The following is a 16,694-nucleotide window of genomic DNA, read 5'->3' on the forward strand; positions in this document are numbered from 1 at the left end:
GGCAGTGTGTGAAGGTGCTATATTTTATCAACTGATCACCTTGTTTAGAAGAGAGGAGTTCATATGAAAAGTGAGCTTTGACTGACAGGGCACTCCTACGTTGCTGGTAAACAAGTCTGAAGTTTCTCCAGGTTGACGTAAAACAGTTTTGGTAAGTTGTGCGTGTAAAATGAAAACAGAAATCAGTGAGATGCGTTTCCCTCTTGGACCATGCATGTGCAAAAGTGAAACAAGACACCATGGTGAGCTCATTCACACGGGAAGTCCTGCTGTCATGTTGCGCCCTCTAGCGTCTGATGTGAGATCTGCATCGTGTCAATGCACTTCTGCATCTCCGACAGAGGCGGGAGGACTTTCTCTCCTTTTGACTGCAGCTGAAAATTCTCTATGAGTTCCTGCAGCAAAACAGAAGCATGCAAACAATGGAGGAAAATTAGAGGACAAAACTTCCAGCAAAAAAAGCTAAGAAACATTTAACGCCTCACCGCTGGCAAGGTCGAGTCTGTCAGTTTTATCCAATGAGAAATGACCTCTTCCTCACTCAAGATTCCTTTGTCAACCAGCTTTCGAACAAGTAACAGGTAGTTGGTCCTCTGAAAAAGCAGAAAAGTGCATAACCAAGTGTTAAAAAAATGGTCAAATGTAGCACACTGAATACTGTGGAAAGGTTATGAAGAATACCAATGAAACGAGGTTATGTCTGATGCATTAGCTACATATTACACCCCTCCTCTAGTCTTCATGTGTTTTAGTTTATTCACAGAAGATTCATTAGAAGCGTTTCAGCTCAAGTTTAATAAAATGTGACTTTTACTGAGAAGTGTTTGAATGTAGTGAGGAAAAAACAACAAGCAGCATGGTTATACACCTGTATTAGCGGTAGCAGCGGTGTGGTACAAACCTCCGTGTTGCCGGCCTTCAGCACAGCAGTGATGGTGAGAGGGGTGAAGAGCTGATGAAGAGGGGAGGACAAACGGCAGTCTCTTCCCCACAGCTCTGCAAGCTGCTCCAGTAGTTCTGACATGGGAGGCTCTGACCCTGAGCCGCTATCGACAACGACCCCGCCATGTTCGCTGCGCAGCGACAAACAACGCACGGGCAGCTCTCCAGACACTGAAGAGACAAACAACAATCAGGCCTGAGATTAAAAAGGATTGTGGAAGAAAAATAACACATAAAACATGTTTTTTTGTACCAATTACTGGGATTACTCCTTTCATAAAAGATTAATGATCAGACTGCCTCCTACCCAGTTTGCAGGCCAGTAGCACGGTGCAGTTCAGAAGCATCTGTTCAGATGTAGAAGTCAGGAACTAAATACAGATTGAAAAAAAGGAGTAGAGTGTGATCCATGCAGACAAAAATCAATAAGTCCAGCACAGGTGTTTGTCTGATGTACTCATGTACCTTTCTGCAGGTCAGCGTGTCTCCTACTCTGTGTATAAGAGTTCTAAGGTGAGAGCCAGTCGGCAGCTCGTCATCAGTCCTGGGGCCTACGGCGACGCTCAGCAGCTCCTGCATTAGAAAGAAAATATACACGTTCAAATTTGGCTAAATGTACCGATCATGAACACAAAGATGCAACAATTAAAGTTTAAAACTAAACAGAATATATAAATGTATTCCTAACAGGCTTCGTTTTCAATTAGAAGCTTTTATTTTGAAATTCCAAGGATTGCCCTTCAGTTGCAGCAGCTGAAGTGTACCTTAATCTCAATAAGGATGTCTGAGGGTAGAGGAGAGTTGTGTTTACAGTGAGGAGGGCAGCACATCACTCTTTCACTTCCTTGTTTCTTCTTGGGGGTAGTCGACTCTTCGGGGTGGACCAGTTCAGCCACAACGCCGTCTACGTCTGCAGTATCGGCAGCCGCGGGGCTTCCGAGGACCTTGATCACTCGATCATACTTGCTCCTCCACTCCCGTCTTACAAGAGCTTCACAAAGAAGACAAAGGGTCATCTTAGATGCATGTCCCCAGGAGAGTTCTTACTTTCTAAATGCCTCAGAGATCATGCCGTTACATGATCTCTCCTGTTTGGTGTGTTAACTAGACGAGTCACAGCTCAACTAATTTAGGTCCTCCAAAATACCAGTTTAATTTTGTACAGGTGGCTAATGTGATCAAAGAAGGACTGGGTTTATTTACAGGTATGTGTAATTTATCTTCATCCTTCTTAAATGTAGTAAAAAGGGAACCAGCTCTGTGACGGTGAAGCCATCAAACCTGCTCCTTAGCGGAGTCTTTATCTCACTACCTGTTATGTTGGCAGAGAGCCAGCCACACGCCTTTTCTGCAGCAAGACGTTTGGTGATGTTTTCAGACGTAGTCAGCACCTGGAAAATATTTCAAAAACATTTATTATTGAGTAAAAACCTGCATTGTGTGAATTGTTTCCTAGTTTGAAGTGGCTTTTGTTTACTTTCAAAGGGACTTTAGTCCTGAACTTACCGTGGGTGTCGTCTCATCGGGGAGCAGCACACGTATGGCTTCAGGGCTCTTCTCATCGCAATATCTACAAACAAGCCAGAAATGATCACATAAGTAACCACGTCAATCAGCAGCCATTCTGTTGGATGCAAGTTACAAAATCTGTCACAAAGATCTTACAATTCTCTTATTTATTTTGATTCAAATGAACAGAAGAATAAAAGGAACCCCGTACTTGGTGGCTTTCGCCAGGGCCTCCAAACCGGCTTCACACAGCCGAGCACAGATGGATTCATTCAGCATTGAGGCATTTGAGTTTGGCGACTCCAGACCATCCCTTAGCATCTTCTCTCCTCGCTCCACCAGCTCTCGTACCAACGTAGCTCTGTCAAAAGTCACCCACATAAAGAAGAGACCCTCGCAAACTAAAGCACCCTCATTTCATCTTTGTTAAATGGATATTTCAGCCGTTTTTCTGTGTAAAACTAAAAAATAATCGCATTCTTACCACCTGTAGAAAGCTTCCCGACTAGTGAGCAAGCTGCTAGCTTGAATGTAGCCAAAACCACAGGCGTACCACCGCTGCCGTAACTCAGCCAATCTCCAAAAGCAGCAACATTATTCTATTAATCTTTATCCCAGATGTGTAAGTGCCACATAACGTCTGAGAAGCTGACGGGTGCCCTTTCCACCGCCCGCAACGTGGCCCATTTTGGGCGTGTCCCAGAAGCCTAGTGACTCGTCACCCCTAAATGTACACTTCGAGTCTTTTCCTCTACGCTTCCAGAACGCATCAAGATAAACGGATCAGGTCGAGCCGGACAGGACGTCAAACACGAGCAGTGTAAGGCATCCTGCAACTTTCAAAGTAAAAGACGTGCAGATTTCCAGTTGCTTAACTAGTAAAATATGTCATTACCTGTGTTGCCTCTACAGTTGAAGTAAACAGAACAGAAAATCAACCACAGCCCTTTTGGATAGACGCTGCCCTCTTTCTCGTTGCTAGTCATCATGTGAACTGGTGAAATCACACGTGATCTTAAAATTCTCTTGATTTCATGACCTCATGGAACTAGCTGTGTGGAACGCTTTGCTGCATTAAACACTCCCGAGTGGGAAGGGACGTGCTGCTGAGCTTAGAAAATGCTCCTATTACGTTACTCACACTTAAGCCAGGGTTAGACGGCTGTTAGTTTTTCATGGATTTACATGGAAGTCTGCAGCACTTTGGGTGCATCCCGGAGTCAAATCCAGTAGGGATTTTTAATGATTCCTGATGCTTTGGACCAACGCGCTGGTATTTGAGGAGAAACATGAGAAGTTCTTGTAGGACTCAAGTCATGGCAAGAAGTGGTACATTTTCTATAAGCTGGTGATATTTCTGTAAATAATCATATAATGCGCATTTGACAGGGGTCTAAAATGTTGGAAATCATCTATACACCCACTTCTCCTCCAGCTTCACTGGCTGCCAGTCAACTTCAGGTTAATTTCAAGATCCTGGTTCTGGTCTATAGGGCCTTACATGGACAAGCACCATCTTACATTGGAGATCTTCTTAGTCCCTACACCCCCAGCAGGTCCCTGAGGTCCAGTGACCAAAGCCTACTGGTTGTGCAGCACCAGGCTAAAGATCAAAGGTGACAGATCATTTGCTGCTGTGGCCCCCAGACTCTGGGGCTCTCTCCCCCTGAGTCCGAGATCAGTGGACTCAGTGGTCTCCTTCAAAAAGCAGCTGAAGACTCACTTGTTCAAGCTGGCTTTTGTATGACCTTCTTCACCACTCTCTCTTTATTCTGCTCTCCCCACCTATTCCACCTTCCTCAGGATCCACTGATTTCCCTCTTTCCTAGTCACTCTCTCTTTCTTAACATTTTTTTAATCACAATTGTCTCTTTTTGCTCATTTTAAATATATTTTTAAACACTCTCTAAATGCTTTTTTATATTTTTACATTTTTTGTTTTTGTGAAGCGCCTCGTGATTTTTATCTTGAGAGGCGCTATAGAAATTATATTTTCTTCTTATTATTCTTCTTCTATTTCTCCAAACTGAGGCCATTCAGTAAAGATAATGTAGCAACTGTTTATCACCTAAACTCACCTGAGAATGGCTGAAATATCCCTTTAACTGCTCATGTGAAAGCCTTACAGTATTAAATACTAACACGGATCCAACATAAATCACAACTATAACATCAATCAGTGATTTCAATATCTATAAGTCATCCCTGCTGGCGGGTTTAGATCCCCGGGAATCACACTCATCCTCCCATGATGCTAACTTCATGTGCTTGACGGCGTTGGATCCAACCCTCTCGGCTACAAACTCCACCGTGCGGCGCAACGACGGCGGCTGGTTGTGAAAGAAGGCTTGCTCCAGATCCACCTGTCACAGTGAACAGCCTTGTTCAGACACTCCCATGTGGGCAGTTTAAAGTCCTTCCCACTCAGAACGTGCCGTTAGCTCACCTGTAGTTTCTGCTGCGATCTCATGGCGGTTGGCGTGTCTTTGAGCTCAGCAGAAGTGGGGGTGATTTTACGAATAATTCCTCCACTTCTGGCTGTGCTGCCGGACACAAAAGCAGCCAGCAGCTTACGAAACTCACCTGAACAGACAGAAACGAGGCAGAGAGCATTAATCCCCAGCTTTAATTGGACCATCTAACTCTCTCTTGGCTTGTTTGTGGTGAGAATACACACACACCAAATACAGATTCAGACCCCCCCCCCCCCCCCCTAAAATGCACATGTAAAAAACACACAAGGTGACCTTTACCAAGGAAATATATGAACCTCTACGCACCAAGAAATGGACAACACGTGTAAAGAAGTCGCTGATCCACCAGAGGAATGCAGTCCTGCAAGTTAATGAAGAAGCATTCACATAAAAACAACAGAGTTACAATTTTTAGGCTAAAACCTGCAGGAAAAAACAAAAATGCTCACAAGTCCTGCAGAACCGGTGACACCATCCGCCTCCCTGACGGCTGCAGTGAACTCACAGGTGAGGAAAATATCCTCAGGAATCACTGGAATCTTAGAAACATAAAAAACACGTTAGCAAGACACAAATCAACCCCACACCTGACAAACACGCGTGTCCCGCCTTACCTGGAACAGCCACCCTAAAACAGACACCAGCAGAAGCTTGTTCAGGTAACACATTTCCTCACTTCTGTTCAGCTGCAGCTTCCTGCAAACAACAAGGCCACTATTTAAAATGTCATTTACCAAAAGTAATCCTTAGGCCTAGTCCACAAGTAGCCATTTTTTTAAACGAATATCCGCCCCTCCAAAAACTTGCATCCACACCACCTCGTTTAAAAAAAAAAACTCTGTCCACACGTACCCGGATAAATACGTTGTTAAGGACATGCCAGACCTGTAGGCGGCAGTACTTCCCCCATTCTTAACCTCGTCCTTCATCTGTGGTCTTCAGCAAGGAGCAGTAATTCCGCTTGCAAAACAAACAAGCAAAAAGCGCTTGGACAATTGATAAAGCGAGCGCAACTCTGAGGGCATCCATGCTGTCGGCTAGTGTAAACACAGGTCGCACACGTGATGTCAGCATTTTTTTGTCGCGGAAAGTGACGTTGCGGACCTTAGAACTCCGGTTTTGTCTGTCCACACGCAGACACCCAAAACGGAGAAAACGCAGATCTTCACTTTGGCCGGAGTTTTTAAAAAGATCCGTTTTCGTGTGAAAAAACTCCGTTTTCGTGTGGATGACAGGCCAAAACGTAGAAAAATATCTTCGTTTTGGCAGATCCCCGGCTACGTGTGGACAGGGCCTTAGAGAACGTTCTCCTTAACTATCTAGTAAAATTACGATTCATGTCTACGTGTAATGAGTAATGATTAGAATAGACAGCTCTGAACATGTACAAATCAGCAGAGTCAAACCTGTAGAGGAGAAGCAGAGAACCCAGAGTGGTCCGGTAGCAGAGCAGCAGCGGCCCGATGAAGTCCAGCATGGAGAGGAACTCCACCAGCCAGGGCACCGTCAAGATGGTGCGCTTCCTCCTTATGCTGTTATTCAACACAGCGCACACATCCAGCACCGGAAGGCTCTGCAGAGCCAAGGAAAATCACAACTATGATGAAACAGTTGAGTGCGGGGAAACCCAGATGAACACATTAGCGTTGCCTTCGTGCCGTCAAGTTTTGTTTGGCGATGAGTTTGCCGTCACCTTGCTGCGCAGAGCTACGGACGTCTCCTGAATATCTCTGGATGGCCTCCCAGAGGTTTGATAGGGGAAAAAGGAGATGAATCCCAGGAATTTTGCAAGAAGACGAGCCAGGAGAAGCACCGAGGAGAACCGCTGCTTCTCATCCTGAAAATCAGATGAATTATTGTGATAACAGCATTCCCGTGATTCCAGGGTTTACCAGAGCTGCTCGTGAACACCCTACCTGCTGCTCCATGTCTCCATCTTCCTCCTCCTCCTCTTCCTCTCCATCCCCGATGGGAGCAGCAGGACTCAGTATGGAGACCTCATCCAGCTGGAGGAGCTGCTGACACAAGCTGTCCTGTAGATGCTGGTTCAGCTGGCAACTGGTTCGCAAATAAGGAAAATGGATCGGAACATTTTTGCTGAAGAGAAATGGTTCTGTTGTTTTCAGGCTGAACAAAGTTCATCCGTTCTGACTCGGTTAAGAGAGGAAGTCAGGATTCGTCTCGACGTACAGCTAGTTTTTATCTAACGTGCCAAGTCTTTAATCATTTATTTACATTTAGTTATTTAAAAGATTGTCTCACCAGCTAGCTGTTTGTATAAAGTCTCTGAAGAACTCTTGGTGACCAGGAAAAGACGGAGGAGGACAGGGACCGACGACTCCGTGAGGCTGAATGAGTCGCTCTTCCAGACGCTTGAGGCGACCCAGGCTGTCAGCTCCCAGCATGCCGAGCAGGTCGGCGTCGGCCGCATCTACGGAAGAGCTGCTCGGACGGGGGCCTTTACACACCTGGGAGGGGAGGGGATAAAAATCATGAACATTGCTTTTTAAAAAGAGGAATGTCGTGTAGCGGAGGTTAAACTGCTAATGAGACGAACGTTTACCTGAACAAGCTGCTTCAAAAACAGGCGGGCAAAATGGGAATGATTTCCTGCAGAGGTCAGCTGACTCATTATTCCTCTGAGGGGTAAAAAAAACAAAAAACTGAATATTTAAAATTATTCATTAAAAACTTCAGAATCTCAAAGCTTCAGATTTCTCAATCATCAGGTCAGTTTGACGCTTGAATAAAGTTTTTTTAACAGGATTGTGTATTAAATGTGCCAATTCTAACTATATATGGGATGATTAAATGTTTTTAAGACTTTGTTGGATGTCTGAAGACAGGAAATATTGTTAAGTTACTCAGAAAATAACATAAATTACCTTTATAATTAGATGTAAAAATTAAATAAAATTAAAAACTAATTGCACTTGCCTGATTCTGCCTCCAAGTGCAGCATCAAAGCTCCAGCCTGGCTCTTTGTGAAGGTCCTCCCATTCTCGCAACACCTCGTAAAAAACATCTCTGAAAGGAGAAGCATGAACACGGCAAACACAGGGGAGAGCAGGATTTAGATTAACACGCATTAAGATTCATTTTAATTAAAAACAATTTAATGATTTAATCCCTAATGTAAATGTACTCGTTCTTTTGTTGTCTTGTAACTTACTGAATATCTTTGCTTGTATTTTTTTTCTTTTATCCAAAAATTAACTCATCAAAACTAAATTAAACGTTTTTGTTTGCATTTCTAACGTGTGGAGATTTTAAAGTGGAGTTTAAAACACACCTTTGCTTCTTAAAGGTGTGGAAGGCCTTGTCACTGAAAAAGTTAGAACGGTTGTCAGTAGCAGGCTGGAACGGGACTGAGTGAATGAACGTGGATGCTGAAGGAGACAGCTGGAACAGAAACGTTACAGAATCAAGTGTTAGGAGCATCGATTAGTGCACGTGGATAAACGTAGCAGCTGTGCTGTTCAGGTGTGTTCTACCTTGGCTGTGCTTCTGTCCTGAGCCTGAGTGAGACGGTCCCTCAGATCCGGAGAGAAACAAGCCACTCGTTCATTCTCCGCCAGCAGACGCAAAGTGCACTTGTCCAAATGAGCGATCAGCCTACCAAGTTTGAAAAACAACCAGTTACGAATCATCAATGGTTTTAATCTGTAAGAGAATTTAAGGTACGTTTTTAAAAAGCACCCACTGAAACTGATTCTCCAAGACCTTCACAGCAAAATAGACACAATTGTGCACCTGTCTCAGGTAACACCTTTCTAGAACCTCTGTATTTGCTGCACACAAGCTTTTCTGCTCTTCGTTGTCGTGTGTGTGATGAGCCCAAGACGTTAGCAGCTGCATCACAAAGAAGAGCTCCAGGAAAATGTTTGGCACCAAGTTTTCTGCGAGAAATGAAAACATTTTAAAATGACCTTTCTGCAGGATTTATTTGTTACTACTGAGCTTGATATGAACACCAGCAGCACCACCTGGTGGCCATTTACCAGAAATGCAGGTGCAGTACAGTTCGACCAGAACATCCAGCTCTGAGGAGAACGTGACTTTCGAAGGTTCGGGAGATGTCGGCATGTCTGACGTCACTTTAGATCCTGTTCTAGCACCGGTCTTGGTGGGGGTGCAGGGGTCCAGAGCGGACAGCAGAGGAGAGGCCACCTGCTGGGCTCGCTTTGTCCTACAAGTACGAAATTAACATTATGCTTTACACTTTCTTTAGTCACTGTCTAATAAACACATTTTGAAATCCAGAAGCCCAGAATAACAACACCCCACTCACTTCTCTCGCTTGAGTAACTCCCGTTCTTCTTTCAGGCGCATAGAACTGCCCGCGGTCATCAATCCGTCACTCGCCTCTGTTTCTAACAGCGGGCTAGAAGCTTTCTGGAACGGGGTGGACGTGAAACACGTTTTTGGTTTAGAGTGTGGGCGATCTCCGCTGACTGGTGTTGGGTTTATTCTTCTTGATGGTTTTGATGTCCTGGAAATCCATAAAGGTTGCCAGGCAAATAAGAAAAAGACATAAAAAAACAAACAAATTTGGCTATTTTGATATTTTTGTAAACTCACGCGGGGGAGATGGGTGAGGATCCAACAGGAGGGAAGTCCTCCAGGTTATTTAGATTGAGCTGGCCAGCAAACGGAGGGGAAACCTGCTCACCCATCCGGGTGTGCCCTCCTCCTACCCCTCTTGCAGATCTTCTCCCACCAGCCTCCCATCGCCCTGCTTCATTACTGTGAAGATCTCCACGCCCCCCTTCATGTCTCAGCTGACCTCCCACTGCTGTGCTACCACCACCCTTTTTGCGCCCCTTATGAGATTGGTGGTTTGGACTGTTCTCAGGGGGAGAAAACATGTAGTCTCCAAGACTGACTCTCTGGCCACATCTGCGCTCAGAGCCTGGTAGCCTGGGCGATGGAGTCCGTGTTGAAGAAAAGGAGGGGCTACTGAAAGCACTCACACCACTCAAACCTGAAGGACCGGCAGCTTCGGACTCACTTCCTGGTGACACCGAGGGGGCTGGAGAAAACAGCTGCACACGGCTGGCACTCCGAGAACCAGCACCAGAACTCGTAGACCTGCCGGCCAGCTTGTCACTGAAGCCTTGAGTCCTTGCAGCAGGTCTGGGGTGACTAGGGGTCTTAGCTGGAGTGGCAGGTCCATTGGTGAGTACTTGGCTGCTCTGTTCTCTCAGGAAATTTAAGAGGAAAGGGACAAATTCCAGTTTCTGAACTGTAAACTCCGGTTCAGTGAAGGACTGATAATCAGCTCCCTTTTAAAAAAGAAGAAACAACAGTTAGAAACTGGAATATGACAAATACATCCCTTGAGAGATAACAAATTGATCAGATTCTAGATTAAACTGGACGAATTATGCAACGAACTATCTGGATACACAAGTATCGACTGTGGTGGCCTGGGCGCTCCAAGGGGTGTTCTTAGGCGTTGGTGAGGGTTTCCTCCCTCCCTGGGCGCCCTGGGTTGGTGCCTTGGTCGCTGCCGTCGATCAACTACTGCCGAGGCAGATGGCTCACCTGATGGCACGTCATTCATTACCTAACCCATCTGAATTCAGCCTAGTGTTTACTTACGCAGTTTTTTAAGTTTTGTGTGTGTGTGTGCGCGCGCGCGCCTGGGAAAAAGGTTGTGGGATGGGGGGTGTGCTGTCATAATAGTTTTTATTTGTGCGGAAGGGATGGAAATATGGGTTATATGGAGTCATTTTAATCTGTAAAGCACTCTGAGCTGCATTTCCTTTTGTATGAAAAGTACTATACAAATAAAGTTTGATTGATTGAATAAAAGCTTCAGTTGAAAACGGTGCGTTTTATTTCGCTTACACGAAAAACCAAATCGGAAGTGGCTGATTAAGGTCCACAAGTCTGTCGTGGAGACCATCTGAACCACAGCTAATGTCACCCGTTAGCTTGTTTGCAGCGAAAAGTTTTGTTTACAATCACACAGACGAGCCATGTCATCTCCTAAAACAAGCCACGTTAGGGCCCGCTAGTAAAAACTGCTGCTCTCACATTGAACGTGACTGTTACAGACTTACCTCAACATCCTTCAACCAGCCCAAGACAGTATTGATGTCCACTTTACGCAACATGAGCGATTCCAAAAGAGCCGCCATTCTGTTTAGCGTTTAGGGCGGCTGCGGGACAAGGCAAGGGGCGGGGCAAAGGCAAGCGCATGCGCACTGCGAAAGTTGTGTACTTTTCCCCCAAAACTTTATTAAGATCTATCAACATAGACATAAACTCATTTACCCATGTGTTTAGGACTTGGGCTCATAAATCTGCTGGAAAATGCTACATTTTTTCTTATTTGAATTGTTTCTAAACTTTAATGAGGACTTTAGCAGTGCTGCCATTAGTTGTAAATGTAGGTAGTGCCCTTACCAAAAAGTAGTATATGCAAGTGTACTTATTAAAGTGTACTCATTGTAAACTAAAAATAAGAGTGGACTCTTAGTTTACTCCAAGTGTACTTACTTGGAAATATACTTGGTAAAGTTTGTTACTTCTATTTGGTTTATACTAAAAGTACACTAAAAGGCTTGTAATAAGAAGTATACAAAAGTCCAAGTACATTTAGATCATACTTAACCTTTGGACTGATATACTTAAGTAGTAGTATATTAGTAGTACATTTTATTTCACTTATATTAAGTGCAAGATGTATATAATATTGTGTTTGCAAATCCTATCTTACAAGTTTTTGGCAACAGATCAGCTTCTCTAATTTTATGAAACTGTTGTGATTTGTTGTTTCATTTCAGGCAGCAAATCTTTGTGTCAGTGTAAACATAATCAGCAATGCACCGCAGGAACCCTGTCTCATTACTGAGAGTACTATTATCAGTGCCTTTGACTTTTTGATGTTAAGTTAGCTAAACCTCAGGATAAATATAACGTTTTGCCTCTTTGCTTGTGTGTAACTAGAGTGGTGTATTTGTTGGAAGAAGGACAATCATCAGAATTCCTAAAATCTACTAGTCTATCAGTCTATCATACACGTCATCTTTATTATCAGAAACTACTGTATGTGTACAATGTTCCAACTGAGACATCTTTTGTCAGTGTGCCCCAGGGTAGCTGTGGCTACACTGTAGCTCGTCCCCACCAGTGTGTGTGTGGGTGAATACATTGCCTTGAGGGGTTGAAGAAGCCTAGAAGGCACTATATCAATTACAGGCCATTTACCATTAATCAAATATAGCCTCTTCCTGACAGTCAGAAATGAACAACTATCGTTCTTTTAATTCGCGTTTTCTACTTGGAAAGAAGAGATCCCAAGCATACTGCAAAAGGTCAGCTGTTTAGGCACATCAACGGTCCTTATTCCTTTTCTCACTTGCTTACCAAAATTTTAAGTTCCTAGACTTTTTCTCAGCCCTTCTTGACACAGTTTTTTTTCCCTACAAGTAATTCCAGGGTTTTAGCAATACTAAAAACAACCATCAGGTGTCACTAAGAAGACAGAAAAAACATTCAAACTTTAAAGGTGCATTTTGTAGAAATGAAGTAAAAATTACATCCTGTGGTAAAATTTGGTTACTATAACCACTTTAAACAACTCTGGAGATTTTTGATGGCCATCATCAAATTGCAATTGTTGGCATTGCAGTATTAGCTTGCAGGAAACACGGAAACCCCACACTCACTGATGGTAAACAGTAGTTACGTCCCACTTCTTTTGTTTTGAAAGGATAAAAACTGACAATCCCCGCTGGAGCCAGCTGGATATGAAACATGTTTCAGTATAACCTTCCTTCCCAAATCATTGAAACATTAGACTCTTTTTGGATTTTATCACTGTAAACTTCTCACCATGTTCTTACATACTGCACCTTTAAATGGTTCAAACAATGGCCTCAGTAATGAAACCACAAACATGCTAAACCAAAAGCCAAAGGCTTGACACCTTTCATGGCAATTTTAAGGTGAGATAATCCTGTGTTGTGAAATAATTTTTAAACTATTTTCTAATCTGTGTATTTGGGCATCAGTTGTGTGAAGTATTCAGATAATGCTGTTTTGTTTATACAGCTTGATGAATTAGAAGATTCTCTGAGACTTTGCTATCAAATAATCTCACATGTTTGACAACTTAATTTTAAATTTCAACTTTTGCAGTCATAAAAGTAACTGGCATCATCAGAAAATAAAGCTTTAATTCATAATTACTCAAAACGTTCCCTTATCATTACAGCTAGTCTTTATTATTAACCTTTGAAGTTAAAGGTTTTACTCATAACAGATTGAATGTTGTTGCTCAAAAATTTTAAAGTTGAATTAATTTGCATCAATCTGTTTTAGAGGAAAATATTTATAAAATCTTGGTTGACGTGAAAAGAACTGTAATAATTATTTTTATTAAATATTTTTTAGCTTAAATAAAAGCTGATAACGTGTGTTATTTAAGAGTTATGAAAGGGCACAACATCTGCAACAGATAAACTTGGTATCGTCAAGGAAAGTCAAAATGTATTTTTATAGAACATTTCAAAGGCAACCGCCGTTGCCCCAAAGGGCTGTACCAAACATTACATTGATTAATTTGACATAAGTTATACTGCTTAGTTAGGCCTTAAAGGTACAATAAGTATGAATTTTACAGTGAAGTAATCACAGTCTAAAGTCTCTGGTTACACTGAAAGAGATTTCCTTCTCAGCTGGTTGGGTGGAGGCCATAGTCTCTAACATTATGAGAGCCTGCTGGGTAGTGGAGCCTGTGCCAGCTAAGGCAGCAGCACTGGCAAAAAGCTCCAGACTTCTGAACAGTTAGTAAACGGAGCAGCCCAGAAATTATTTCTTGTCCCCCTAAGAATCTAAGACACCCTTTTGTTTCACTCTAATATCTGCTAAAGAAGGCTAGAGTCTAATGTAAATCTAACAATGCTAATGGTGAATTGGCTCTAAAAACAACTCATGCTGCTTTTTTCTATTTCCAAACAACTCAATAATACAGTGAAATATATTTATCTACTCATCAACTTACTGTGTGTGAATCGTCTACACCCATCTGGAATCTTCTGGTGCTGATCAGTAACTGCTAACAGTCAACAAACTCAGAGCTGGAGTCACTCATTTGTTTTGAAACATGGGCTGCAGTACTCAAATTTGACCACATGGTGTTATACGTCATTTATTCTTCATGTGCCTTTAATTTTCAAGTTAAAACTCTGTAAACATAAACAAGTCAGACAATTATGAAAAGCTTTTTGTGTAAGGAATGTGATGACAGGTGACAGAATATTTAGTCTCTTATAGAAAAAATTCTGCCAATCTGCCACCACAACGCAGGGGGGAGCCTTATGGGCTCGACACACGGGAGGCGACAAACAACCGCGATCAGCGAAATTTGTCGCTTTTATTACCTGACACACGGGAGGCGATCCGCGGCAGCGGCCAGCGGCAAAGCCGTCTACGCGTTCTGTTCCATGGCGAAATCAAAACTTCCGTTGTTTTGTTTGGCTGTGTCAGGTTGGAGGGAATTAAGGTTATTTAAGCGGTTCAGAGTTAAATAAGCGGTAGATATGATGTTTCACAAGGTGCTGCTAGAGTTATGTGAAATCTTACTTCTGATTTTACTATATAAAACATAATAATAATCAACTTCTCCTCCATGTTTACTCGGAGATGTACGGAGCATCCTGTCCGCTCATTGGTCAGTGAATGAAACCTCCGTTGATTGGTCCTCGTCCGAGCTACAGCGATGAAAAGTTGAAAATGTTTCAACTTTCTGGGATCGCGTCGCTGGGTCGCCTGTGCACGACACGTGCACGAGCGCAAAATTTCACACGCACGTTTTTCGCGTTTCGCTTAGGAGGAGAGAGACCCGCGATTATCGCTTTGTCGCGCATGTCTCATTGAAAATGAATGGAGGAGAGGCGATGTCACCTCCCGTGTGTCGAGCCCATTATAGGTAATTTATAATTGGTCAGACCGTGGCGGTAATGTAGTGCAATCGTGTCCTTTTTACAAAAGATTACGTAATGGTGGAGTATGGGCATAGGGAGCATGGGGTGGACTTCCATTTAACTTGGACATAACTTGCTTTTTATAGCAATCAAAGCCAAGTTTATTATGTTTTTTCGACATACAGTCTCTGGTGATGTGACCTCCAGCTCTAATGGAGAGACTTCTGGAGCTCTGCATCTCTCCAGTTTATCATCTCAGCTGTTTTTTGTTAGTATGAGGATTGCTGCAAAGACACTGACACCCGTCAGTGACTCAATGCAATTTGCTGTATTCCTTATATACAAAACATTCTTCTGATTGGCTTAATGAACTGAAACGTATTGGAATGAATACTTTGCGAAGTATCGAGAGATGACTCTTTTTGTGATTTGGCGCTATATAAATAAAACTGAATTGAATTTAAATGAATTCTGTTAACAAAAGCGTAAGGCCCATGTTTACTTTCATTTTCAATATAGTTGCCGGTGTTATGTCGATATGAGTTCCCCCCGTCGAGATCTGTTTCTTTTCCACCCAGCTGCGAGCTTGAACCATCGCACCAACATGGTATGTCTTCTTAAAAGGGCTTTTTGGATAAAATGGTTTCATGAATTAGATTCGGGTTACTATGTTGCATGGAAGGAATAAAATCTACATATAGTTTTATATTTTAACCTTAGCGCTGTTGCCAAGCAGCAAGAAGGTCCTGAGTTTGAATCCGAGCCAGAGGTATTTTTGCATGGAGTTTGCAGTTTCTCCCATTGGTTCTCTCCAAATTTAAAAGACTTCAAAGAGTTATTTGGGAATGTTTTTATTTATAATTCACACAGCTGAAGGAGAGCTGTATAAAAGATGGATGCTGTTATATGTATATTTGTCTAGTGTGCAGGATTATATACAGAAACATGTGGAATGATTCTGTCGGCATGCAGAATGAGTATTTCTTTCATAACCAGTTTATAAAAATAAAATACAAAATAACTTTTAAACAAAAGGAAAAAAACACTGTACAAAGCATTGCTATGATACAAATGAAAGAATAAACATAAATAATTACAGTTATATACAATGCAAAATTCCAACTCGTTACATTCTTTCTTTGAGACTGTACAGTTACATTTGAAAAACCATAAAATACAAAACACAAAAAATATCAAAATTCAAATTAATGGATGGGAATAAATAATCTCTGTAAAGTTTCTATAAATATTAACAAGTAATCAAATTTTATTACATTAAAAGTGTACAATTAGACACCCAAAACAATTTATTTCCATTTAAAAAAAGACAAAGAAAAGTTACCTTTGGCCTTTGGGAACCAGAAACAACAAACACCAAAATGCTACACAAATGCTGCAACTACACACACTGTTAATATAAAATAAATAAAAACATGAAGAAATCTGATTATCTTGTAAAACCAGCAGCATTTTTAGTGTTTCTTCCATCCTTAGCATAAGTTATTCTTTAACAATACAGATTTTTTTTTTGTATTTAAATACTAATTTATTTATTTTTTTGCTTTTGTTGGTTGACAGAGAAGGAATTTAAAGATCAGTTGCTGGTAATATGAAAATCTGCTGAGTCATCTGTGTGTGCACATAGTTAAAGCACAACAAAATTAAATCTACCAGGTTTCCATTACTTAGATTATCAATGATCCACTCATACAGAAGTTGGCGAATGATGGGACGAACAGGAATAGTGGAGCGTGTCGTTAAGAGACTAGAGAGAAGAGCCATGAAGGCTCGGTTCAGCCTAACAGACATGGCTCAGTCATCCCTCGCTATG

The 16,694-nt window shown here is 42.2% G+C and overlaps 1 protein-coding gene across 1 annotated transcript; it reads right to left on the bottom strand.

The window, feature by feature from the left end:
* Window positions 1-63: 63 nt before the first annotated feature.
* Window positions 64-11,121, bottom strand: cdan1 (codanin 1). The gene is made up of 27 exons (XM_015969665.3): window positions 10,994-11,121; window positions 9,507-10,210; window positions 9,217-9,417; window positions 8,927-9,114; window positions 8,629-8,824; window positions 8,420-8,540; window positions 8,218-8,327; window positions 7,863-7,952; window positions 7,489-7,564; window positions 7,188-7,393; window positions 6,842-6,983; window positions 6,619-6,762; window positions 6,332-6,498; window positions 5,540-5,621; window positions 5,375-5,464; window positions 5,232-5,286; window positions 4,898-5,034; window positions 4,711-4,814; window positions 2,663-2,812; window positions 2,449-2,512; window positions 2,255-2,333; window positions 1,707-1,933; window positions 1,408-1,515; window positions 1,250-1,313; window positions 902-1,113; window positions 486-593; window positions 64-395 (listed from the first exon to the last, which is right to left on the bottom strand). The coding sequence occupies exons 1-27, from the start codon at window positions 11,069-11,071 to the stop codon at window positions 273-275; spliced, it is 4,026 nt and encodes a 1,341-aa protein (XP_015825151.3). The 5' UTR covers window positions 11,072-11,121; the 3' UTR covers window positions 64-272.
* Between the last annotated feature and the right edge of the window lie 5,573 nt (window positions 11,122-16,694).

Source organism: Nothobranchius furzeri, chromosome 18 (assembly GCF_043380555.1).
Source record: "Nothobranchius furzeri strain GRZ-AD chromosome 18, NfurGRZ-RIMD1, whole genome shotgun sequence".
NCBI classification, from domain to species: Eukaryota; Metazoa; Chordata; class Actinopteri; order Cyprinodontiformes; family Nothobranchiidae; genus Nothobranchius; species Nothobranchius furzeri.

Excerpts from the sequence above, each read along its gene's own strand:
- cdan1 (XM_015969665.3), bottom strand. The coding sequence starts at position 11,071 with ATGGCGGCTCTTTTGGAATCGCTCATGTTGCGTAAAGTGGACATCAAT. Across the intron at positions 9,418-9,506 it reads TCCTCACCCATCTCCCCCGC|GACATCAAAACCATCAAGAA; the intron begins GTGAGTTTACAA and ends ATGGATTTCCAG. Across the intron at positions 8,825-8,926 it reads GTACTGCACCTGCATTTCTG|AAAACTTGGTGCCAAACATT; the intron begins GTAAATGGCCAC and ends CATTTCTCGCAG.